The sequence below is a fragment of the Oncorhynchus mykiss genome, chromosome 10, assembly GCF_057628025.1.
Source record: "Oncorhynchus mykiss isolate SJ-2025 chromosome 10, ASM5762802v1, whole genome shotgun sequence".
NCBI classification, from domain to species: Eukaryota; Metazoa; Chordata; class Actinopteri; order Salmoniformes; family Salmonidae; genus Oncorhynchus; species Oncorhynchus mykiss.
The window spans coordinates 13,982,006-14,008,737 of record NC_143031.1 but is presented as its reverse complement, the minus strand read 5'-3'; the positions used below and the strand labels follow the sequence as shown (position 1 = coordinate 14,008,737).

General features: G+C 40.9%; 1 protein-coding gene across 4 annotated transcripts in view; it reads left to right on the top strand.

Annotated features, from left to right (window-relative positions):
• The first annotated feature begins 2,310 nt into the window (after nt 1-2,310).
• Nucleotides 2,311-26,732, top strand: part of jakmip2 (janus kinase and microtubule interacting protein 2) — a 41,842-nt gene continuing 17,420 nt past the window's right edge. For 2 of the 4 annotated variants that reach the window (XM_036989722.2, XM_036989724.2), the window contains exons 1-4: nt 2,311-2,616; nt 22,411-22,655; nt 23,217-23,714; nt 26,040-26,285. In XM_036989722.2, the coding sequence (XP_036845617.2) occupies nt 22,527-22,655; nt 23,217-23,714; nt 26,040-26,285 (873 nt within the window). In that variant the 5' untranslated portion in view covers nt 2,311-2,616; nt 22,411-22,526. The remainder of the gene's footprint in view (nt 2,617-22,410; nt 22,656-23,216; nt 23,715-26,039; nt 26,286-26,732) is intronic. The other 2 variants (XM_036989725.2, XM_036989723.2) reach the window with 2 other exon arrangements.

Here is a 26,732-nt window from a genome sequence, read left to right as displayed (position 1 = left end):
ATGTTTGAAGCCTGAAATGTGGCAAAAGGTCGCAAAGTTCAAGGGGGCCGAATACTTTCGCAAGGCACTGTATTTAAGCAATTTTAAATTCAGGCTTTAACACAACTGAATGTGGAAAAAGTCAAGGGCTGTGAAGGCACTGTATGAAGCTGCAGTCCCGGAAATCCACTCCAAACCCCAAGAAACCCACAAACTTTTGCACAAGGGTGGGAATCAGTTTATGGATCACTTGCATGGTGGGTTCAGTTGTTTGATTTGTAACATTGTTTCACATCATCACATTTATGTGTTCCATTTGCTCTTTTTTTTTGTCTCTTCTTGATATAATATATGCATTTGTACATTGAATCTTGTGTTTGTTTATTCACTTATCATAGGAGGCAAAGGCCCTTGCAGCAACATCCACAATGTAAATTGAAAATAATTATAATTAAGAATTAATTAAAGCAAATGAAGACACTTATTTGATGCAGGACAAAACAATGAAAAGGGAAGAGTATAAACTAAGTGTGTAAATTGTCATGAAAATTGTACTTGTAACCCCCCTCCCAACAAAAGAAAAATGGCAAAGGAAATAAAAACATAAAGATGGGGGAGGGGTATCCTGTCTATAACGCAGGGAATATAAATTATAGTAGGCTATATACATGCACATAGAACCCAATATTTGTAATTGGGTTCCCGCTCATACACACAACATTATAGCCTAAACAGTAGCTGCTCAGCAGGACCTTGATAGGCCTTTCAGGGTTGGATCAAAAGCCTGCACTCCCAGTAGCTCTCCAGATGGAGGATTGACCACGTGTTTTATGCAGTAGCCTAACAGTGCAGTTATTTTACTTTGTAGGGGGTTAAGTGCCTTGATCAAGGGCACAATGGCAGGAGATAGTAGACCAGCAGCCTTCTCGCATCAATACCACATTTATCTGGGCATTTTCATGTAGGCTACATAGACACCACCAATTATTGGTAATGGAAATTTGTTTAAAAGTCATGGAAAAGTCATGAAATTCCATCTGTCAAAATGTGTATGAACCATTAACAGTGAATAATAAGAAGTCTCTATAGCATAATGTCATTTGGGATTTGCTGTGAACATAGTCCAATGGACTGACTTGAAAAAAGACTCCTGTGCCTCTTTCATCCCAAGTCAAGCACTGGTAATATGTGAGATTTCAGATTTCCTGCAGCCTAATTGGAGTGGACTATCAGCTGTTCAGAAAGCTGCCATGGGGTGGCAGTCCGTTGTCATTGGGGGTCTGTTGAACTCTCCCTCTGTAGTGTTACAGTCACTGATGAATAAACCCATATCCTCATTATTACAGATACTGATTGGTGGTATTGACAGTGCTTTACTATGTTTACATTTTTTGGACATATTTACATTTTTCAATGTTGTTTACACATCATTTTAATTAAATAACTGAATAAAATGACAAAAAAGAAGGAACCAGCACACTGCTCTTGATAGTATCACTGCTCTTTAATAAGGTTTACGTATCGGCGTCACGGCCTTCGTCAGAGCTTGAAAAGCAGTGACCAGTGTGCTGGTTCATTTTTTCTCTCATTTTATTCAACTGTTACCATGCACCTGCAAAAAAAGATAGCTCAAATGTGCGACTGCCTGTTGAATTTTGAATTAAATAACTGAACCAACGTGGAATAGACGTTGAATTGATGTCTGTGCCCAGTGGGATGTTGAGGAGCATACAGTACAGTAGGCTACATCTGTGTCTTGACTAGGCTACATAACCCATCATGACTTCTTGTGAATCATTACTAAATCAATGTCATATTTAGTTCATCGTTGTAGGGGGAAACTCTCACATGTTCCCAGAATGTTAGGTTTTTAGCAGAATAGCAGCATACCACCCACTGGGCACAGACTTTAATTCAATGTCTGTTCCACCTTGGTTCAACAATGACGTGGAAACAACTTGGACTCAACCAGTGTGTGGCCAGTTGGGCATCGACATGTAACTCTGACACTGACTGATTTATGTTGTTACATTTTTTTTAAAGTAACTTTGAGCCACTTTTAGCATATTATATTTTACAGGTAGGTAGGATATTTATATTGTATGGCCAAGCAGGCCTATTAGGCTATCTATGTAGTGAACGGAAGGCTGTGTCTTCATCCTCAATAAATGGCCTAGCCTTGCCATTTATATTGTTTATTTGCCTAACGCCCTATCTGAAAGCGACAGTGATGGCCGACTCCACTGCGACGAAAGGGCTTCTGGCTGCTTGTCATCCTTTTGTCTATGAGCGGTTGACATCGTTTCCGTGAACGGGGGATAGAGAGGAGGTAAAGAAGAAAAAAACTGAGACTAAGTCCGTGTATATCTTGCGTACAAGCTTCCTCTTCGGGTATGGCAAGTAACCCACAGAACGGGGGTTTAGAAATGGTGGAGTTACAGACACTGCAGTTCCCGGGTGCTGAAGTCCGTGAGCTCGTTCTCGCTGCACGGGAAGGAGGGCGGGGTCTCGTAGCATCATCGCTCTCGATTCATTGTAAGGCTGCTGATGCTGATCAGCAGCAGAGGAAAAACCAAGGGCCATGGAGACGGGTATAAAAACCTTAGGCCTTAATACATTGTGGAGATTAATTACACGGTAAGAACGCTTGGTTTCTATTGAAATGTTAAGTTGTTATTTTAAATGTTGGACCAGCTATAAATAAGAGAGAGCGATAGGAGAGAGATATGTTTTTACAGCAGGTTGATGGGAATCCTCAGGAAGAGCAAGCGTCATGTTTGTGTTATTACTGTCGTAATCGTCAAGCGTATGTCAGGACATTGCATTGCGTCAATGTATTATTAGGCATATGTCATCTTATGCTTTTCACAATGAATGTATTGAATAATTGTTAAGTATTTAAACGTATCTGTCGGAAGCACTGAGGTTTGTGACGGTCGGAAGGAACTGTATGGTCGGGAAGTAACAATCTTGGCCTGTGCATTAGGACGCATACAGATACAGCCCTTCAAATATTACGAGGAAATTGCTGCTGGCTGGCATGTTATGGTCAGGGCCATTTTAAAAGATGAATATAGACGATGCGTTGGCAACACCTGTCTTTCTGTTAGCTACTGTAACTGATATCTGCCAATGGACATATGTTAGATAAATCCTCATCGGTTGTTGAAAAACCAGCTGTGAATTGCTATTTTTCACTAGCAATAGCATAGTGCTAACTGTTAGTGCTGTTGTCGCCATCATTTACCTGTCCCGGGCCATCTGGTATGCTTATTGTTGTGTTTGATATTCATAGGCCAGCACATAGGCCCATATTCAACATAGTGTTAACATAGTGTATAATAGCCATAAGAACAATTAGTTACAATAAAAAAACACCATCTAACAGCAAAACTGAAACCAAACATTTGTCTTGCTTATTTCTCTAATCTGATTGAAGACGTTTATAGTAACTGTGTCCACTATTTACACACAACACACCAATATGACATGGTAGGCCTACCAGAGGGCATGCATGGAGGCCTAGATGTATTACAAACCATCAATTGGGTTATTGGGAAGTGAACTTTCAACCAGAGGGGTGCTGGTATTAAATGTTAGATGCCATTGCCTGCACTTTAAAACATTTATTGAGATTCGGTCAAAATCAGTCATTTTACTTGCCCATGTCAACTAAATTTGTTGAGTTAACAAAATGTTTTAAGTTGAATTGACTTCAACTCACTCAAAATATCAAAACATATTAAATCAAGTTGATTTAGCAAAAAACGATGTGTTTTCTCAACTTAGAAATTCACAACAATAAAATCAGATCAACTGAAGCAACATATCAGTTGTGTTGACAAAAAAATCGCTTTAGATAACTACAACATATCAAATTGTCTTAACTTATGAAATCAAGTTGAATCAGCTAAGATCTACATGGTTACTCAACTCAAGAAATTCACAACCAAGAAGTCAAACAAACTAAAGCAACTGAAAATGTCAAATTCAGATGATTTCAATTTATTTTGGGGGTGAAACTCATTGGAATAATATCATGTGTTACAACCATACATTTTTTACATTTACATTTTGGTAATTTAGCATACAATTTTCTCCAGAGTGACTTCAGTTAGTGCACTCAATGAAGATAGATGAACAACCAAATGTAAAAAGCAAAGTGTTTCTGTAACCGTTAGCGAGAATTTAGTTGTAGTTAAAGTGGTCTGTTGGTTGGTTGCTGAGTTCACTGCCAGTTTTGAAACTGGTGTAAAAGCTAAAACATGAGCAAGAGAGAGAGGGGAGCATAATGAAATCTCTATTATATCATTTCAAGGACTTACTCAGTTCTGAAATGTGTAATTGTCAATGTAGTTTTTAGAATTTAAAATATTAAGGCATCCAGGTTACAAACTTTGGGAAGTTAAAACAACTAAAAGCTTTGGTTTTCTGACTGTCAAATACTTTGGTAATTTGTCAAATTAACTTTTAACAAGGCACACCTGTTAATTGAAATGCATTCCAGGTGACTACCTCATGAAGCTGGTTGAGAGAATGCCAAGAGTGTGCAAAGCTGTCATCAAGGCAAAGGGTGGATACTTTGAAGAATCTAAAATCTAAAATATATTTAGATTTGTTTAACACTTTTTTGGTTACTACATGATTCCATATGTATTATTTCATAGTTGTGATGTCTTCACTATTATTCTACAATGTAGAAAATAGCAAAAATAAAGAAAAACCCTGGAATGGGTAGGTCTGTCCAAACTTTTGACTGGTACTGTAAGTATTCAGACCCTTTACTCAGTACTTTGTTGAAGCACCTTTGGCAGCGATTACAGCCTCAAGTCTTCTTGGGTATGACGCTACAAGCTTGGCACACCTGTGTTTGGGGAGTTTCTCCCATTCTTCTCTGCAGATCCTCTCAAGCTCTGTCAGGTTGAATGGGGAGCGTTGCGACACAGCTATTTTCAGGTCTCTCCAGAGATGTTCGATTGGGTTCAAGTCCGGGCTCTGGCTGGGCCACTCAAGGACATTCAGAGGCTTTTCCTCAAGCCTGCATTGTCTTGGCTGTGTGCTTAGGGTCGTTCTCCTGTTGGAGGTGAAACTTTGCCCCAGTCTGAGGTCCTGAGCGCTCTGGAGCAGGTTTTCATCAAGGATCGCTCTGGACTTTGCACTGTTCATCTTTCTCTTGATCTTGACTAGTCTCCCAGTCCCTGCCATTGAAAAACATCCCCACACCATGATGGGGATTGTGCCTAGACACAATTCCTTCGACCTAATGGCTTGGTTTTTGCTCTTTATTATTATTATTTTTTTATTTCACCTTTATTTAACCAGGTAGGCCAGTTGAGAACAAGTTCTCATTTACAACTGCAACCTGGCCAAGATAAAGCATAGCAGTGCGACAAAAACAACAACACAGAGTTACACATAAACAAACGTAGTCAATAACACAAAAGAAAAGGTAAATAGAAAGATCTATGTACAGTCAGGAAGGATAACGTTCACTGCCATGCAGAGTGATTAAACCCCAGGTCCTCTGGCATAGCCAGCACTGGAATCAGAGGCCGCATCCCAAAAGGCACCATATTCCCTATAAAGTGCACTACTTTTGACCAGGGCTCGTGGGGAATAGGATGCCAGTGCCATTTGGGATGCAGAAGTGGCCCAACTGCACCATCTGCAAAGATTGCATAACCCTGATTCTCTTAAGAAATGTGACGCAAAATGTTGTATTCCCTCCCTGTCTGGAAATTACATGGGCATAGCACGACGGGCAATTTGGAGCAAACCAAAATCCGATCTGTCGAGGCCTGGCATTAGGAGTGTATTACATTCCAGCAGCATGCAATCTGAAAAAGTTATGCATTGGCAAATACAGCGAGACTTGCAAAACAAGCTGGAATTGAATATGTTGTATGATATGAATTGTATGTGAATAGCTTGGTTACATTAATATGATGTATGGACTATGTAGCATGTATCTCTTTTTATTACTTGTCGTTGTTTCTGCCAGAATGGCAATAAAGTCATTTTATTTGTTTTGAGCGGAAGATGAAATTGGTGCCAAAGCCTTGCGAATAGACAGAAAGACATTTGTAGCAATTTGCTAAACGGTAGTCCTGAGGCTAGCAGCAGCATTTACTAATTATTGCCACAAATGAAGTGGCACCAAACAGCATTGGTGCTTAGAAATCTACCATAAACAAACATGACATTAGTACCCAACACAATGTAACACACTGGCAATAATTTCCACTAGAGATGGAAATCAGTAAAAGGGCATGCTATCACAGAACATCTTTATTTATGATTGGCGGGCAGCGGCTAAGCAGCGTCTGGAGAATCCGGTAGCAACACAAGTTTGATGTCTCCGTGGAGACTATAAAGTGGGCCATGATGCCAGTGTGCTTTGTATGACCCCTCTACTTCAACAGCATAGGAATCCATGCATCAGAGCGGCTGGGAAACGGGCCACTCTGGTCTCGGGAACCTCACTGCCTTCTCCACTTTCTCAGTGTCCATTAGCCTTGGGGAAGCATTACCTACTGTGGGAAGCATTGGAGTCAACATGGGCCAGCATCCCTGTGGAATGCTTTCAACACCTTGTAGAGTCCATTCTCCGGCGAATTGAGGCTGTTCTGAGTGCAAAAGAGGGTGCAACTCAATATTAGGAAGGTGTTCCTAATGTTTTGTACACTCAATGTATAAGAGTTATACTGTGTGTCCCAATAATATCTCATTTATCCTGAAGTGTGCACTCATTCACTTCTTTCCACAAATCTAAAAACATTGGTTTGGTGGAGGCATGGGCAACTGGGAGTTTCCACCATATTTATTTTACCAGTCATTCCTTTGAAGTCAGAGATGAAATGTGAACAAGTGCACACTTTGCGAGGAAGGATAAATAATTGGGACAAACTCCATGTATATGAAAAAAACGCCTTTGGATTATGTCCCAGCACCAAATGTGGAACGGGTCAATAATCAGATTTATATGTAGCCTACAGCTTAATGTAACCCCGCCCCTGGTTCTGGCCGATTGCAGTCTACCGCAGCATCCCTCTAACATGGGCAGTTTCTGGGTTAATACCGCATTAGTGCTCACGTATAGTGTAGTGTAACAGGAGCGACAGCTGTGTCCAGTTGTAGTCTGCTAGTGCATGGGCTGTAGTAGTACCCACCATCATCCCAACATGTGCCAGGTCTTGGTCACAGCATGGACCAGTCCATGGGGAATATTTATGGATTAACAACTATATAGATTGATTTCCATGAGGTCCACTGAAAATAATGTTGAATGTCCAATCCCCCAGTACAATTTGAAGCCAGTGGCCTTGATTTTGACTCTGGTGCAGGGAAAACATTGAATATAACCTTGGCAACAAAAAAAAGGCTGACTAAATAGTTGATTGAAGTTAACTAGCAATTTCCAAAGACAGCTTCTTGCCAGCTAAATTCCAGAACCAACGTCATATGAACTGCTATCAATCCCTTGAAATGATATCAACAATAAGTAATGATGTATGACTGTTCTTTAATTAAGTATGAAAGATGAACTCAGTTTAAATTAATACATATAAATTGGCTTCTAGGAACGTTATATTATGTTCAACATCTACAGTGATTCACCTGAAAATGTACCTGACCAGTACTGTTTCCTGTAATCATTCAAATACTTTAACGGGACATATAATGCTATTATATTATATCTTCAGGTTGGTGAGACAACAGGTGTATTCTAAGAAATAATAATAGCTTTGCTGTACAGGACAATTGCAGTATATATAATCTACTCTTCAGCATTCCAGTCATTTTCCAATACCATAAAGTAAATATTGTACAATTGTATTTGATACCTAGGGCAAGTTGAGGTTTAGGCCTTATTATCATGTCTCATCCTCAATTAATCCATAGTGAAGAGCGCTGCCACTGTGGCGTATTTAACAGCGGTACTGTACAGCTCATTGTTGTGTTGGTGAGAACAGGATAACTCTGATGCCATAACTCCTCCTTCCAGATGACTTATTAAGGCTATCCTCCACACAACTGGCTTTGTAAGGCAGGGAGGGAGGGAGGGAGGAGGTAGGAGGGCTGGGAGACAAGGAGAGAGGGAGAAGGACTGAGAGGGCAGGAGGGAAGTAAGAGTACTGGGAGGCAGGGAGGGAGGGAGGGAGGAAGGAGGTAGGCGGGCTGGGAGACAGGGAGAGAGGGAGAAGTTCTGAGAGGGCGGGAGGGAAGTAAGAGTACTGGGAGGCAGGGAGGGAGGTAGGAGGACTGGGAGGCAAGGAGAGAGGGACAGGAGGAAGGGGGTACATTTGGAGCAGTGGACAGGCTGAAGGATATACTGTACCTGCTCAGTGTGTGTACTACAAGTTTTTTTTTTTTTACTCTGTGTTTTGACATTTTTACAAAGGATGGGCAGTTTCATATGAGGGATGGTTTGCTGCTATGTTTGAGTTGGTTTGTTGAAGGTTTCTGTGATCTCTGACCTTCTGTAGATTACACAATGTTGCCTGTTGATACATAGCCCGGTATTGTTACCTAAGAGCCTGGATGTCATCCAAACAAAACAGCACAGCTAAACAAAACACTCTAATATCAAATTATGTTACACAAAACACTCTAATATCAAATGATGTTACACAAAACACTCTAATAACAAATTATGTTACACAAAACACTCTAATATCAAATTATGTTACACAAAACACTCTAATAACAAATTATGTTACACAAAACACTCTAATAACAAATGTTACACAAAACACTAATAACAAATGATGTTACACAAAACACTCTAATAACAAATTATGTTACACAAAACACTAATAACAAATTATGTTACACAAAACACTCTAATAACAAATTATGTTACACAAAACATTCTAATAACAAATGATGTTACACAAAACACTCTAATAACAAATTATGTTACACAAAACACTCTAATAACAAATTATGTTACACAAAACACTCTTATAACAAATTATGTTACACAAAGCACTCTAATAACAAATCATGTTACACAAAACACTCTTATAACAAATTATGTTACACAAAGCACTCTAATAACAAATTATGTTACACAAAACACTCTAATAACAAATGATGTTACACAAAACACTCTAATAACAAATTATGTTACACAAAACACTCTAATAACAAATCATGTTACACAAAACACTCTAATAACAAATCATGTTACACAAAACACTCTAATAGCACTACCATTGCCACAATGACATAATAGGAATTGATGTCACTTTATCGTCTATCTGCCAAGTAGGCCTAAACAAAGTAGACTTTTGTGCAGTACTGTATACAATTTGCCTGTCAAACAATAAAAACAAATTATCGTGTTAATTGCAGGATTGCTGTGATTAATCACGATTAATTCAGAATTTGCTCAAATTGAGCTGTAATTTACAAAAAAACTATACAAAAAGCAACAAGAATATTGACATAATGGTTAGCAAAATCAGTAATGGATAGCAAAATCAGTAATGGATAGCAAAATCAGTAATGGATAGCAAAATCAGTAATAAATAGCTAAATCAGTAATGGATAGCAAAATCAGTAATGGATAGCAAAATGAATAGCAAAATCAGTCATGGATAGGAGAATCAGTAAAGGATAGCTAAATCAGTAATGGATAGCAAAATCACTAATGGATAGCAAAATCAGTAATGGATAGCAAAATCAGGTAAAGCAAACTTACTTTAACCTCAATGTCAATTTGTTTTGACATCGCGTTGTTGTTTTTAGCCGTATAGATTATTTATTTTGGATGTTTTCAGTGAATTTTGAACAATTTCAGACTAATCACGATAAAAAACTATTTTTGCACAAAAATTACGAAAACTGCACTTCAGTTAACTGCTCTAATAGCTCTTATAAAATTAGATTCCATTCTATTCTTCAAACCAGCGCTTATCAAATTGAATTGGTGCTTGATGTGTCGGTGTCTATTTCTAGTAAACACAAAGTGTTGATTCCTCTAGAGAGGTTCCAGACGAGGATACGGCAGACACTCAACATCTTTTAGTAAGGCCTGGTTGCCCTGTGCTACTGTGATCTGAGGGTCCTTTGAGTGGATTTAACCCCTCTACCCTCCCGTCCAATCCTAATGACCTTTCCTTATCACAGACTGCCATGAAAGCACTCCCCCCACCCCCTGCATGGGTTCATTGGGCTTTTTGAGGAAGGGTGAGAAGGAGGACGAGGGTATTGGGACTTGGTGAAGGGGGGAGTGTCTGCCTGAACCATGTTCCATGTCTTCTGGTGCATCACAGACAGCAGCAGGCCCTCTGGGCACTGCCTGACAAGCCTGGCCCTTACATCTCAATTGGCGTGACGACACGAAGGGGTACTTGTGCAAGCTCCAGAGGAGTATTGTGGGATTTAGAGCATTTAGGAACACCCCTGATCAAACCTCATGCTACTCCCACCACCACCACCACTGTTCCCATTACCAGTTCACCATGTAACACACACACATTCTTAGGCGTACACGCCAACGAACACAAGCACACACACCATGACCACCATCCCCATAATCACAACACATAACACCACAGGACCAGCAATACTGAAGGAATCTGTCAGATTCAAAGACGACCAGTCCCAAGAGTCGAGCAGGCTTTTGACGAGCACAAAACACGGTCTCTAAGATTTAAATCCTTTCCTTAGTTTTTAGTGTTTGATTGTGGATTACCTTAGGCTAACACATTTTTACACATTGGTGTGATATTGATTGTTACCTAAAAACCTATAAATCGTTTTCAATTCAGTCGATGTGACCAAAACCATGTTATTTAATTACACCAAATGTGTATTATGCAAATGTTACAAATGTTGATGTGTTAAATATAGTTAAATAAAGGTTAAATACAACATTTAAAAACTTTAAAATACATTTAAATCTGGAGTTTGTATAAGAGTGTCACTGATGGCATTGAAGCCAGACAGCCCTTCACAGACAGACTGTCTATATGTATTTATCCAGCCACAGTACAATTGGTCATTGTAGTGTCTGTCAGCATTCATTTCAATACCATTTCGTTGAGCGTCATTGCATTAGTTTTGCATTTCAGTATTGAATGAGACCAGTTCTCTGTGATTTTCCACTATCATGAGTTTGTTAGGTAGGAGTGGTCCATTCAGTGTCACTATGCTCTGTGAGTAACCTGTTCATCACTCATTTCCATTGCTTTCATGCCCTCATCCAGAAGTGCTATGAAGAAACAGTGCCCATGATTCTATGGATGCGTTCATAAATTCATTCTGGCTATCTACTCTGATTTCAGAGTATTTTTGTCTGAGTGTGCCAGAGCACAGAATAACTGATTAATTTACGAACACAATTGAACACTGTTGAATATGACCGGTGTCATATTCAACAGCAAAAAAACAAGCAAGAAATGAAAGACAAATAAAACGTAATTAAATCCTTGCCAGCAGCACAGTTACAATCACCAACGCTCTAGACAATATGAAAACAGCCGAACCACCCCTGCTAGGGTGAGTAAAATGGTCAGAGTGAGATGGTCTCTCATTTGTATCTGGAAGTAGATAGCAAGCTAGCCAACTTTAGCCAGTTATCTTGGGTGCTTGACTGTCGTTGTGATGTCAGAATCCTTGGATCGACCCTACTCCTTGGCCAGAGCATCCAGTGTGCGCTCTAAACGTTCCAAGAGCCAAATGCTCTGAATTTACTTCTTCACTTCTTCACGGTGGTTTAACTGCCTTGTTCATAGGCAGAACAACAGATTTTTCCATAGTCAGCTCAGGGATTCAATCTTGTAACCTTACGGTTAACTAGTCCAACGCTCTATCCACTTGCCTCACGAGGAGCCTGCCTGTTACGCGAATGCAGTAAGAAGCCAAAGTAAGTTGCTAGCTAGCATTAAACTTATCTTATAAAAAACAATCAATCAATCATAATCACTAGTTAACTACACATGGTTGATGAGATTACTAGTTTATCTAGCGTGTCCTGCTTTGAATATAATCGATGCGGTGCGCATTCGCGAAAAAGGACTGTCGTTGCTCCAACGTGTACCTAACCATAAACATCAATGCCTTTCTTAAAATCAATACACAGAAGTATATATTTTTAAACCTGTATATTTAGCTAAAAGAAAGGTTAGCAGGCAATATTAACCAGGTGAAATTGTGTCACTTCTCTTTCGTTCATTGAGTCAGTGTATATGCAAAAGTTTGGGCCGCCTGGCTCATTGCAAACTAATTTGGCAGAATTTTACTTCATTATGACATAACATTGAAGGTTGTGCAATGTAACAGCAATATTTAGACTTAGGACTGCCACCCGTTAGATAAAATATGGAACAGTTCCGTATTTCACTGAAAGAATAAACGTTTTGTTTTCGAAATGATAGTTTCCGGATTCTACCATATTAATGAACTAAGGCTCGTATTTCTGTGTGTTATTATGTTATAATTAAGTCTATGATTTGATAGAGCAGTCTGACTGAGTGATAGTAGGTGTAACGGATGTGAACTAGCTAGTTAGCGGTGGTGCGCGCTAAATAGCGATTCAATCGGTGACGTCACTTGCTCTGAGACCTTGAAGTAGTGGTTCCCCTTGCAGAGGCTTTTGTGGAGCGATGGGTAGAGATACTTCGTGGGTGACTGTTGTTAATGTGTGCAGAGGGTCCCTGGTTCGCGCCCGAGTATGGGCGAGGGGACGGTCTAAAGTTATACTGTTACATAGGCACCAGCAAGCTCGTAAGCATTCATTCAAACAGCACTTTCGTGCGTTTTGCCAGCAGCTCTTCGTAATGCTTCAAGCATTGCACTGTTTATGACTTCAAGCCTATCAACTCCCGAGATTAGGCTGGTGTAACCGATGTGAAATGGCTAGCTAGTTAGCGGAGTGCGTGCTAATAGCGTTTCAAACGTCACTTGCTCTGAGACTTGGAGTGGTTGTTCTCCTTGCTCTGCATGGGTAACGCTGCTTCAAGGATGATTGTTGTCGATGTGTTCCTGGTTCGAGCCCAGGTAGCGGCGAAGAGAGGGACGGAAGCTATACTGTTACACTGGCAATACTAAAGAGCCTATAAGAACATTCACTAGTCAACAGGTTAATGAAATACAAATGGTATAGAGAGAAATAGTCCTATAATTCCTATAATAACTACAACCTAAAACTTCTTACCTGGGAATATTGAAGACTCATGTTAAAAGGAACCACCAGCTTTCATATGTTCTCATGTTTTGAGCAAGGAACTTAAATGTTAGCTTTCTTACATGGCACATATTGCACTTTTACTTTCTTCTCCAACACTTTGTTTTTGCATTATTTAAACCAAATTGAACATGTTTCATTATTTATTTGAGGCTAAATTGATTTTATTGATGTATTATATTAAGTTAAAATAAGGGTTCATTCAGTATTGTTGTAATTGTCATTATTACAAATAGATTTTTAAAAATCGTCCAATTAATCGGTATCGACGTTTTTTGTCCTCCAATAATCGGTATCGGCATTGAAAAATCATAATCGGTCGACCTCTAGTCCAGACCAGAAAGAGCCATACCAGACTAACTTGCTCTGAGAAAGGTCATAAAGACTCCAGAGAGTGGTTTAGGTTGCTTTTCTTTTGAATGGTGGATGAGCCATATTCTCTTGCGATTTCGTCTGCATATTCACACGAAGATATGAACTGTAGCCTATTTCTACAAAGCAGCCATGGTCCATGGACAGCGACCACAAGCAACACTTCACTGAGTGAAAGCACTTAAAAAGCCTAGCGACTGATAAGCGCAGGTGGAAGAAACATGACTACTATCTTCATCTGAAATCTTAGTGTGATGTTTTTATCATCATTATATGTCAACCTGCCTCTGATAATGAGGATATTTTATTCAAGGAGGCTATTGCAGTGTGTGAACAGTGGCTGAAATTACAGAGCATGGGTTCTACAGTCTTCGTAAGAGACTGCTGCTAAGTTCGGGGCCGTGGTCTAGTGGTAACATTTGTGACTCCCCGTTGGAGAGTGGGATTCAATCCCTGTGTCTCTTCACCTCTCGCTCACTATTTCTTATCTGTCCATGAAGCGTCCCAAAAAATATGAGAGGGATTCTCCACTTCCTTAACAAAGAGAGACTGCTGCTAGTGAGTCAGAGGCTAGTCTTTAATATTTCTCCTGGTGTGGGGGAGGTTCTTCTGTCTCCTCTCTTTGGCTTGATGTGCGTAGGAGATTGCTGTAGTTCACAAACATGTTGCTAGGTTACGCCTGGCCATTCTTTCAATGGACGCCCAGGACTGCCTCCAAACTCCAACATCTCCCTCTGTCATGGTCTTTAGTCTCAGCCAATCATATCAGATCACTGTCATATCTCCTTATGCAAACACACAGCAGCACAATGCTGTGCCCCACTGTATTCTGCCCTTCCCCCTATACCCATAGGAAAATGTTTGGGGGTGGGGGTGCTGCAATGATTTTTTGGTCCGCGCTACAGACAGCTATATCGGCCCACTAGTACAGGATTAGTAAAGGCCCACTGCACTACTTTTGTGAAGAAAAAAACAAAATGATACTTTTTAAAATTATATTATGTCTGATTTTTCAGGGGGTGGCTATGCCTCCCCACGCTCTACTCTAACACCCGCCAACAAAACCCTTTCTCTTACCTAACAACATGTATACAGTAACATGTGCACAGTACTTTAAATTGGGATGAGTAGGACATTAGTACAGTTAGAAAAACAGTTTGTTTCAGCAGTGATTGTTCATAACATTACCCTCTAAAGCTAATGAGGTGCTGACCTGTTGTACAACCACTGTGATTATTATTATTTGACCATGCTGGTCATTTATGAACATTTGAAAATCTTGGCCATGTTCTGTTATAATCTTCACCTGGCACAGCCAGAAGAGGACTGGCCACCCTTCATAGCCTGGTTCCTCTCTAGGTATTTTCCTATGTTTTGGCCTTTCTAGGGAGTTTTTCCTAGCCACCGTGCTTCTACACCTGCATTGCTTGCTGTCTGGGGTTTTAGGCTGGGTTTCTGTACAGCACTTTGAGATATCAGCTGATGTAAGAAGGGCTATATAAATACATTTGATTTGATTTGATGATACACTGTAACAAAAAAAAAGGCCATATTGCCCAAGCAATTTAGCTGCCAACTAAGTGGGGTATGAGACGCTGGAGCAATGATGAGCATTGAGCAACATGGACATGAGTAATATATTTCATATGAAGTACAGTGTTGGGGAGTAGTGAACTACATGTAGTTCAACTAGTAATTTAACTCCATTTTGCAGTAGCTTTTTTGGTTGAATTAAATTCTAATCTAGGTAGTGCTTTCAGTAGTTAATTACTTGATTACCATGTGGTGGTGTAGCTAACTACAGGAACTACACAAGTAGCCAATCATTTATTTTTTGGGGGGAGGGGCAATCCTGCCGAATTCTCACTTAAAGAGCTGCCTTATTCTCACTTAAACCTTCATTTTTGTTTTTAATAGGCTAAATTACACTTTCTGTTAATACATGACTCCGAAGTTCTTGCAATTTGTCGATTTACATATGATAATTTTTCACAAAGTAGTTAGGATGTAATGATCTACTTTTTCAAAGTACCTTGAGTTAAGTGAACAATATATATATATAAACTCAGCAAAAAAAGAAATGTCCCTTTTTCAGGACACTGTCTTTCAAAGATAATTTGTAAATATCCAAATAACTTCACAGATATTCATTGTAAAGGGTTTAAACACTGTTTCCCAATGAACCATAAACAATTAATGAACATGCACCTGTGGAACGGTCATTAAGACACTAACAGCTTACAGACAGTAGGCAATTAAGGCCACAGTTATGAAAACTTAGGACACTAAAGAGGCCTTTCTACTGACTCTGAAAATCACCAAAAGAAAGATGCCCAGGATCTCTACTCATCTGCGTGAATGTGCCTTAGGCATGCTGCAAGGAGGCATGAAGACTGCAGATGTGGCCAGGGCAATAAATTGCAATGTGCATACTGTGAGACACCTAAGACAGCGCTACATGGAGACAGGACGGACAGCTGATCATCCTCGCAGTGGCAGACATCGTGTAACACCTGAACAGGATCGGTACGTCCGAACATCACACCTGTGGGACAGGTACAGGATTAGAGGTCGACCGATTAATCGGAATGGCCGATTAATTAGGGCCGATTTCAAGTTTTCATAACAATCGGAAATCAGTATTTTTGGGTGCCGATTTGCCTTTTTTTAAATTGTATTATTATTATTATTTTTATACCTTTATTTAACTAGGAAAGTCAGTTAAGAAAACATTCTTATTTTCAATGACGGCCTAGGAACGGTGGGTTAACTGCCTCGTTCACGGGCAGGACTACAGATTTTCACCTTATCAGCTCGGGGGATCCAATCTTGCAACCTTACAGTTAACTCGTCCAATGCAATAACGACCTGCCTCTCTCTCGTTGCACTCCACAAGGAGACTGCCTGTTACGCGAATACAGTTAGCCAAGGTAAGTTGCTAGCTAGCATTAAACTTATCTTATAAAAAACAATCAATCATAGTCACTAGTTAACTACACATGGTTGATGATATTACTAGATATTATCTAGCGTGTCCTGCGTTGCATATAATCAGACTGAGCATACAAGTATCTAAGTATCTGACTGAGTGGTGGTAGGCAGAAGCAGGCACCTAAACATTCATTCAAACAGCACTTTCGGCGTTTTGCCAGCAGCTCTTCATTGTGCATCAAGCATTGCGCTGTTTATGACTTCAAGCCTATCAACTCCCGAGATGAGGCTGGTGTAACCAAAGTGAAATGGCTAGCTAGTTAGCGTGCGCTAATAGCGTTTCAAACGTCACTCGCTCTGAGCCTTCTAGAGGTTGTTCCCCTTGCTCTGCATGGGTAACGCTGCTTCGATGGTGGCTGTTGTTGTTGTGTTGCTGGTTCGAGCCCAGGGAGGAGCGAGGAAAGGGACGGAAGCTATACTGTTACACTGGCAATACTAAAGTGCCTATCCAATAGTCAAAAGGTTAATGAAATACAAATGGTATAGAGGGAAATAGTCCTATAATTCCTATAATAACTACAACCTAAAACTTCTTACCTGGGAATATTGAAGACTCATGTTAAAAGGAACCACCAGCTTTCTTATGTTCTCATGTTCTGAGCAAGGAACTGAAACGTTAGCTTTCTTACTTCTTACATAGCACATATTGCACTTTTACTTTCTTCTCGAACACTTTGTTTTTGCATTATTTAAAACAAATTGATAATGTTTCATTATTTACTTGAGGATAAATTGATTTTATTGATGTATTATATTATATTAAAATAAGTGTTAATTCAGTATTGTTGTAATTGTCATTATTACAAATAAATAAATAAAAATCGGCCGATTAACCAGTATCGCACAATCCCTCCATCAGTGCTCAGACTGTCCGCAATAGGCTGAGAGAGGCTGGACTGAGGGCTTGTAGGCCTGTTGTAAGTGCTCTTCACTGACGAGTCGCGGTTTTGTCTCACCAGGGGTGATGGTTGGATTTGCATTTATCGTTGAAGGAATGAGGGATACACCGAGGCATGTACTCTGGAGCGGGATCGATTTGGAGGTAGAGGGTCCGTCATTGTCTGGGGCGGTGTGTCACAGCATCATTGGACTGAGCTTGTTGTCATTGCAGGCAATCTCAACCCTGTGTGTTACAGGGAAGACATCCTCCCCCCTCATGTGTTACCCTTCCTGCAGGCTCATCCTGACTTGACCCTCCAGCATGACAATGCCACCAGCCATACTGCTCGTTCTGTGCGTGATTTCCTGCAAGACAGGAATGTCAGTGTTCTGCCATGGCCAGCAAAGAGCCCGGAACTCAATCCCCATTGAGCACGTCTGGGACCTGTTGGATCGGAGCAGGTGCCTTGGTGGAAGAGTGGGGTAGCATCTCACAGCGAGAAGTGGCAAATCTGATGCAGTCCATAAGGAGGAGATGCACTGCAGTACTTAATGCAGCTGGTGGCCACACCAGAAACTGACTGTTACTTTAGATTTTGACCCCTCCTTTGTTCAGGGACACATTATTCAATTTCTGTTGAACACATGTCTGTGGAACTTGTTCAGTTTATGTCTCAGTTGTTGAATCTTGTTATGTTCACTCAAATATTTACACATGTTAAATTTGCTGAAAATAAACACAGTTGACAGTGAGAGGACGTTTCTTTTTTTGCTGTGTTTATTTTTATATATAAATAAACTATATAAACTATATTTAACCCCTTTTTCTCCACAATTTTGATCCTGTCTCATCGCTGCAACTCCTCAACAGGTTCGGTAGGCGAAGGTATGTCCTTTGAAATGCCAAACTTCTGAAACGCCAAACCGTGCCTCTTAACACCTGCCTGCTTAACCCGGAATCCACCTGTGCTGATGTGTCAGAGGAAACATTGTTCAACTGACGGCCTGGGTCAGGCACAAGGAGTCGCTAGAGCACGATAAGCCAAGTAACCCCCCCACCCGCCAAACCCTCCAATAACCCGGACAATGCTGGGCCAATTGTGCACTCCCCTATGGGACTCCAGATCACAGCCGGTTGCCATGCAGTACCTTAGACTGCTGCGCCACTCGGGAGGCTTGAACAATATTTTTCATAAAGGTAGCTTTAGTGTAGCTTAATTTCTTCCAATGATAAGTATAATTGGTAGCTTAGTAAACTATGTTTTCATAGCTTCCCCAACACTCAAAACTCTATTTCCCCCATTTATTTACTCATCTCCTATAGCTTGTTGTTGCATGTTGGGTGCCACATCTGCAGGCTACTGGAATCTATCAGCTTACAAACAATCAACAAAGAGATGTTGCCCCTGCCCTGGGCATCCACTCAACCTTAGTGCCTGTCAAGTCAATGCAGACATAAGGATAACTAGATTCAGATAACTTTTCACTTCCCAATTCTAAGCTAGGACGTTTAAATGGTATTCATCCAGCTAGCCAGCTAGTTAGCATTCAAAACACTATCTAAAACGAAAAAACTAAATGTAAAATATACATTGCTAGCTAGCTATCAAATTAGCATGCTTGTCCAATTTAACTCCTACATGGGAGTTGATTTTCTCTTGCTTCAGCTCAAAAATGGTTGCCATGTTTTCCAAAATATTTTGGAACAGCACACTGATCACATGATCAATATCGGCGCTCTGTTTGGAGGATTCCCAAAAATGTCCCCTAAGTAGCGCTGTTGATCAGGATTCCCAACATAATAAAAAGTAGCTAATTGAGGAGGTCCAGGGAGAAGACAGGGAAGCCTGAGAGGAAGACAACCAAATCTTTAGTTTCAAGACTATCATTTTACAGATGTATGTAGAAAACATTTTTAGGAGATGCGATGGATCATTGGGGATCATTCAATATTCCTTTTCTTTTGGTGTTCAGTGAAATCATCCCATGTGAAGAATCAACTCATTTAATTCAAGTTAAATTCATAACTAAATTGTTGTTTTTTTTCTATTGGAAGGATTTAATCATTTGCAATTATGTCAACATTATGATTGATTATTTTAGCTTTTATTTCTTTCATCACATTCCCAGTGGGTCAGAGGTTTACATACAATCAATTAGTATTTGGTAGCATTGCCTTTAAATTGTTTAACTTGGGTCAAATGTTTCGTGTAGCCTTCCACAAGCTTCCCACAATAAGTTGGGTGAATTTTGGCCCATTCCTACTGACAGAGCTGGTGTAACTGAGTAAAATCTGTCATCCTCCTTGCTCGCACACGCTTTTTCAGTTCTGCTCACAATGGCCACTCCAATACCTTGACTTTGTTGTCCTTAAGCCATTTTGCCACAACTTTGGAAGTATGCTTGGGGTCATTGTCCATTTAGAAGACCCATTTGCGCCCAAGCTTTAGCTTCCTGACTGATGTCTTGAGATGTTGCTTCAATATATGCAGATAATTTCCCCCCCTCATGATGCCATCTATTTTGTGAAGTGCACCAGTCCCTCCTGCAGCAAAATACCCCCACACCATGATGCTGCCACCCCATGCTTCACGGTTGGGATGGTGTTTCCTCGGCTTGCAAGCATCCCCCTTTTGACATCCAAACATAACGATGGTCATTATGGCCAAACAGTTCTATTTTTGTTTCATCAGACCAGAGGACATTTCTCCAAAAAGTACAATCTTTATCCCCATGTGCAGTTGCAAACCATAGTATGGCTTTTTTATTGTGGTTTTTGACCAGTGGCTTCTTCCTTGCTGAGCGTCCTTTCAGGGTATGTCGATGGTGGACTCGTTTTACTGTGGATATAGATACTTTTGTACCTGTTTCCTCCAGGATCTTCACAAGGTCCTTTGCTGTTGTTCTGGGATTGATTTGCACTTTTTGCACCAAAGTACGTTCATCTCTAGGAGACAGAACGTGTCTCCTTCCTGAGTGGTATGACGGCTGCATGGTTCTATGGTGTTTATACTTGCGTACTATTGTTTGTACAGATGAACGTGGTACCTTCAAGCGTTTTGAAATTGCTCCCAAGGGTGAACCAGACTTGTGGAAGTCTACAATTTTTTTTCTTGGCTGATTTCTTTTTATTTTCCCATGATGTCAAGCAAAGAGGCACTGAGTTTGAAGGTAGGCCTTGAAATACATCCACAGGTACACCTCCAATTGACTCAAATGATGTCAATTAGCCTATCAGAAGCTTCTAAAGCCCTGACATACTTTTCTGGAATTGTCCAAGCTGTTTAAAGGCACAGTCAACTTAGTGCATGTAAACTTCTGACCCACTGGAATTGTGATACAGTGAATTATAAGTGGAATAATCTGTCTGTAAACAATTGTTTGAAAAATATGTCCTAACCGACTTGCCAAAATTATAGTTTGTTAACAAGACATTTGTGAAGTGGTTGAAAAATGAGTTTTAATGACTCCAACATAAGTGTATGTAAATTTCCGACTTCAACTGTATATACAATGCAAAAAACATCTACATTTAAATGGTATTAATATTTATTTGCATATATTTCGGTTAATCCCCATATATTCCCGTTAATTCCCATATGTTCCCGTTAATTCCCACGACAAGTTTCCACTTCTGAATATTATCCAAATGTGCAACCCAGGTTGAGGATCAGACCTGCACAACGGTCAGGAGGAATATTGGACCATTCCTCTTTACAGAACTGTTTTAGTTCTGCAATATTCTTGGTATATCTGGTGTGAACCGCTTTCTTGAGGTCATGCCACAACAGCATCTCAATCGGGTTGAGGTTAGGACTCCAGAAGGCATATTTTCTTCTGTAGAAGCCATTTTGTTGTTGATTTACTTCTATGTTTTGGGTCGTTGTCCTGTTGCATCACCCAACTTCTGTTGAGCTTCAACTGGCAGAGATAGCCTCCCATTCTTCTGCAAAATGTCTTGATAAACTTGGAAACTCATTTTTATGTTGTTAATTGCAAGCTGTCCAGGCCCTGAGGTAGCAAAGTAGCTCCCTTCACCATACTTTATAGTTGGGATGAGGTTTTGATGTTGGTGTGCTGTGCCTTTTTTTTCACCACACATAGAGTTGTGTGTTCCTTGCAAACTACTCAACTTTAGTTTCATCTGTCCACAGAATATTTTGCCAGTAGCGCTGTGGAAGATCTTTTGCGAACTTTAGACGTGCAGCAATGTTTTTTTTTTTATACCAGTGGCTTCTTCTGTTGTGCCCTCCCATGAACATCATTCTTGTTTAGTGTTTTACGTGTTGTAGAGTCGTCAACAGAGATGTTAGCAACTTCCAGAGATTTCTGTAAGTCTTTGGCTGACACTCTTAGATTCTTCTTAACCTCATTGAGCATTCTGCACTGTGATCTTGCAGTCATCTTTGCAGGACGGCCACTCCTAGGGAGAGTAGCAACAGTGCTGAACTTTCTCCATTTATAGACACTTTATCTTACCATGCACGGACTGATGAATATCAAGGCTTTTAGAGATATTTTTGTAACCCTTTCCAGCTTTATGCAAGTCAACAATTCTTAAATGTAAGTTTTCTGAGATCTCTTTTGTTCAAGGCATCAGGCAATGCAGTGTGTTTTGTATAGGGCAAGGCAGCTTTAACCAACATCTCGAATCTCGTCTCATTGATTGGACTCCAGGTTAGCTGACTCCGACTAGCTTTTGGAGTAGTCATTAGGGGTTCACATACTTTTTCCAACTGTGAATGTTTAAATGATGCATTCGATATAGACAAGAAAAATACAATGATTTGTGTGTTATTAGTTTAAGCAGACTGTGTTTGTCTGTTGTTGTGACTTGGATGAAGCTCGGATCTAATTTATACAGAAATCCAGATAATTCCAAAGGGTTCACATACTTTTTCTTGCCACTGTATGTTAACACTTAAGTTGAGGTTATCTTCCTGATCCTTCAATGACAGTTGTCTAAAATGTTTCTTATTCCTCTCCACACTTAGCTCTTCTGTCTACTAAGATCATGAGGAAGAGGAAGAACTGGAAACAACAGGAGGGCCTCTGTTCGTTTCTATGAAGTCTCAATGAAAGCATTGGAGCAGCTGTAATATTTGACTCAATGGCAAAGAAGGGACGCACCAAGGGCGAGAAGCCCGAAGCGCTCATCTCTGCTTTACAGGCAGCTAACGAAGATCTCAGGTCCAAACTGACTGACATTCAAATAGAGCTTCATCAAGAGAAATGCAAGGTAGGCCACATTGGAACACTACATTACATGTAAATCTTCCCTTCTTAAATACACCTACACTGAGTGTACAAAACATGATATATTCCTGCTCTTCCCATGAGATAAACTGACCAGGTGAATCCAGGTGAAAGCTATGATCCTTTATTGATGTCAGTTGTTATATCCACTTCAATCAGTGTAGATAAAGGGGAAGAGACAGGTTAAAGAAGGATTTTTAAGCCTTGAGACAGTTGAGACATTGATTGTGTATGTGTGCCTTTCAGAGGGTAAATGGCCAAAGCAAAATATTTAAGTGCCTTTGAATGGGGTTTGGTAGTAGGTGCCAGGCGCACCAGTTTGTGTCAAGAACTGCAATGCTGCTGGGTTTTTCACACTCAACAGTTTCCCGTGTATATCAAAAATGGTCCCCTGTCTGTGATTTTAGGGTTAATCACTTTATCAACTTAACCGGTGCTAGATCAAGAGAATTGCCTCCGGACTGTCTGTAGTCCTCTCTCTGACATGCCTTTGTAGTGTAACCCAGTTCTCTTTGTCTCCTATTCCTCTCTCCCTGGGGGCTAGGTGAGTAAATTGGAGCGTGAGAAGGTGCAGGAGTGCAAGCGTACCCGGGAGCAGGAGCAGCACCGGCACACGGCCACGCTGACAGAGCAGCGAGCCAAATGGCACGAGGAGAAGCAGAAGGAGCTCCAGGCGCTCAGAGAGAACCTGGTCCGCCAGCACGAGCAGGAGCAGGCCCGCACCGCCAAGATCAAGGACCAGGAGAACCAGCGGCTCAAGGCGGCGCTGAGCGCCATGCGGGACGGCAGCGGAGAGAAGGTGCGCACAGCATTGACCCTGGAGGCCAAAGAAGAGGCGCGGCGCTTCTTCGACGTGGAGAGGGTCAAGCTGCTGCAGGAGATCTCCGAGCTCAAGCAGACCAAGAAGCAGACAGACGAGGCGCTCAGCACCATGATCCAAGCAGATAAGATGAAGGCTGGGGACCTGCGCTCCGAGCACCAGATTCACCAAGAGCAGATTTCCAAGATCAAGTGGGACAGCGAGAGGGACATCCGCAGACTGGTGAATACTGGCTGAGGGTCTGCAGACGGTCTGATCTCCAGAATGCATGTCTGGCTGAACACTAGATGTAGCCTTAGCTGTTCTTTCTCATTGCTCCATTCATTTTTATTTATTTAACTAGGCAAATCAGTTAAGAACAAATTCTTATTTACAGTGAGGGCCTACCAAAAGGCAAAAGGCCTCCTGTGGGTACGGGGGCGGGGATTAAAAATAAAAATATAAAATATATATAAATATAGGACAAAACACACATCACGACAAGAGTGACAACACAACACTACATAAAGAGAGACCTAAGACAACAACATAGCAAGGCAGCAACACAGCATGGTAGCAACATAACATGACAACAACATGGTAGCAACACAATATAGTAGCAGCACAAAACATGGTACAAACATTATTGGGCACAGACAACAGCACCAAGGGCAAGAAGGTAGAGACAACAATACATCACGCAAAGCAGCCACAACTGTCAGTAAGAGTGTCCATGATTGAGTCTTTGAATGAAGAGATTGAGATAAAACGGTCCAGTTTGAGTGTTTGTTGCAGCTCGTTCCAATCGCTGCAGCGAACTGAAAAGACGAGCGACCCAGGAATGTGTGTGCATTGGGGACCTTTAACAGAATGTGACTGGCAGAACGGGTGTTTTATGTGGAGGATGAGGGCTGCAGTAGGTATCTCAGATAGGGGGGAGTGTGGCATAAGAAGGTTTTATAAATAAGCATCAACCAGTGGGTCTTGTGACGGGTATACAGGGAGGACCAGTTTACAGAGGACTATAGTGTGCAGTGATGTGTCCTATATGTAGCATTGATGGCAAATCTGATGGCCGAATGGTAAAGAACATCTAGCTGCTCGAGAGCACCCATGTCATGGCTCTCGTCGAAAGGAGTGGACCAAAGCGCAGCGTGGAAAGTGTTCATGATATTTTATTCAAAAACACTCAAACAAAATAATAAACGTGAAAACGAAAGCGCACAGTTTTGTCAGGTACAGACACTAAACAGAAATCAAGATCCCGCAAAACCCAAAAGGAAAATGACAACTTATATGTGATCCCCAATCAGAGACAACGATAGACAGCCTCTGATTGGGAACCACACACGGCCAAAAACAAAGAAATAGAAAACATAGACTTTCCCACCCGAGTCACACCCTGACCTAACCAAACATCGAGAATAAAAAGGATCTCTACGGTCAGGGTGTGACAACCCTTACCTGCCTTTTCTATAAATTATGTCTCCGTAATCTAGCATGGGTAGGATGGTCATCTGAATCAGGGTTAGTTTGGCAGCTGGGGTGAAAGAGGAGCGATTACGATAGACAAAACCAAGTCTAGATTTAACTTTAGCCTGCAGCTTTGATATGTGCTGAGAGAAGGACAGTGTACCGTCTAGCCATACTCCCAAGTACTTGTATGAGGTAACAACCTCAAGCTCTAAACCCTCAGAGGTAGTAATCACACCTGTGGGGAGAGGTGCTGATTTTTCATAAGGAAAAATCAAGTCTGAAATTTCTAAGTGGAAATTACAAACTTCCGAAGCCTTTTTAAACCTCAGATACACTACAAGTTTGATATTTTCTGCATTGCATGAAGGTTCTCCTGCAACAAGGTGATCAAATTAAGATCCTACATTTGTAGCTAATTATCATGATCCTTATCAAAGCTAGTTGGTATCGAATCAAATTTTGCCAAGGTTATGACTTTGTTCCGAAGCAATCAATTAGCAAGGAGTAGCCCTTTTACCTTGGCAAAGGTCAGACTCTGTCACGTTCTTTCCAGGCAGACTTTCACATGATACAATTTGATATATATTATCATGTTTCAGGGAAGACTCAGATGCAGACAGTGTCAAAGTAACACAAGTTTATTACTAGAACAGGGGGCAGGGAACACAACAAGTCAAGTTCAGGCAGAGGTCAATAATCCAGGGTGGTGTGACAAAGTACAGAACGGCAGGCAGGCTCAGGGTCTGGGCAGGCAGAATGCTCAAAACCAGGAAAACTAGGAAACGGGAACTAGAAAAAGACAGGAGCAAGAGGAAAAACGCTGGTAGGCATGACGAACAAAACGAACTGGCAACATACAAACAGAGAACACAGGTATAAATACACTGGGGATAATGGGTAATATGAGCGACACCTGGAGAGGGGTGGAGACAATCAAAAAGACAGGTGAAACAGATCAGGGTGTGACACATACAGTATGATACAGCATACCTTCAAATTATACTTTTAGAACTGTGCACATATCTGTCGTTCCGTCTGTCCTGTCCGTCTCTCTGTGTCACCGTGTTTCCTGTTTCCTATTCCTTCCTTCAGGTGGATGAGATCAAGTCTAAAGAGCGCACCATCTTCTCACTGGAGAAGGAGTTGGAGAATGCCATTGGCTTGCTGCAGAAGCTGCAGATGCAGAAGGATGCCCTGGACGACCAGCTGTTCCTGGTCAAGGAGGCAGAGTGTAACCTGGGCAGCCCCAAGAGAGAGATCCCTGGACGGGCTGGGGACGGGGCAGAACACTGTGGCAGCCCGGTACGACATAGAAAGGCAGAGGGGAACTTGGAAATGGTACAAATGCAGTCTGTAGATTATAGAAATGTAATAATGAAGCCAGTCCAAAATAAATTACTTTGAAATTAATCTGACAATTAACCCATAATGAGAGGTAAAATAGGCCTACACTAGTTTATGTACAGTATAGCCAATTGCCACACTCCAATTACCTATTGCCTACTGTACAGGCTATGTATAGAAGCAGCCTGTGTAGTTAATGCGGAAAAAAACAGAGACAAATTACATAAACAAGTGGTCATAAAAAATATGAAATAAGTCTGGAATTGTAATACCATCATCCACATGCGGAAACATGGTCTTTGCTCAATACAGGACAATTATCAAGCTGCTTTCAAACAAACACAGTTTGGGTGTGGCCATTCTTTATATGGAGATTTTGTGACTCAGATAATACCACATAATACCACCATTTTAAGACCAAAAATATCCAAACGTTTTTAA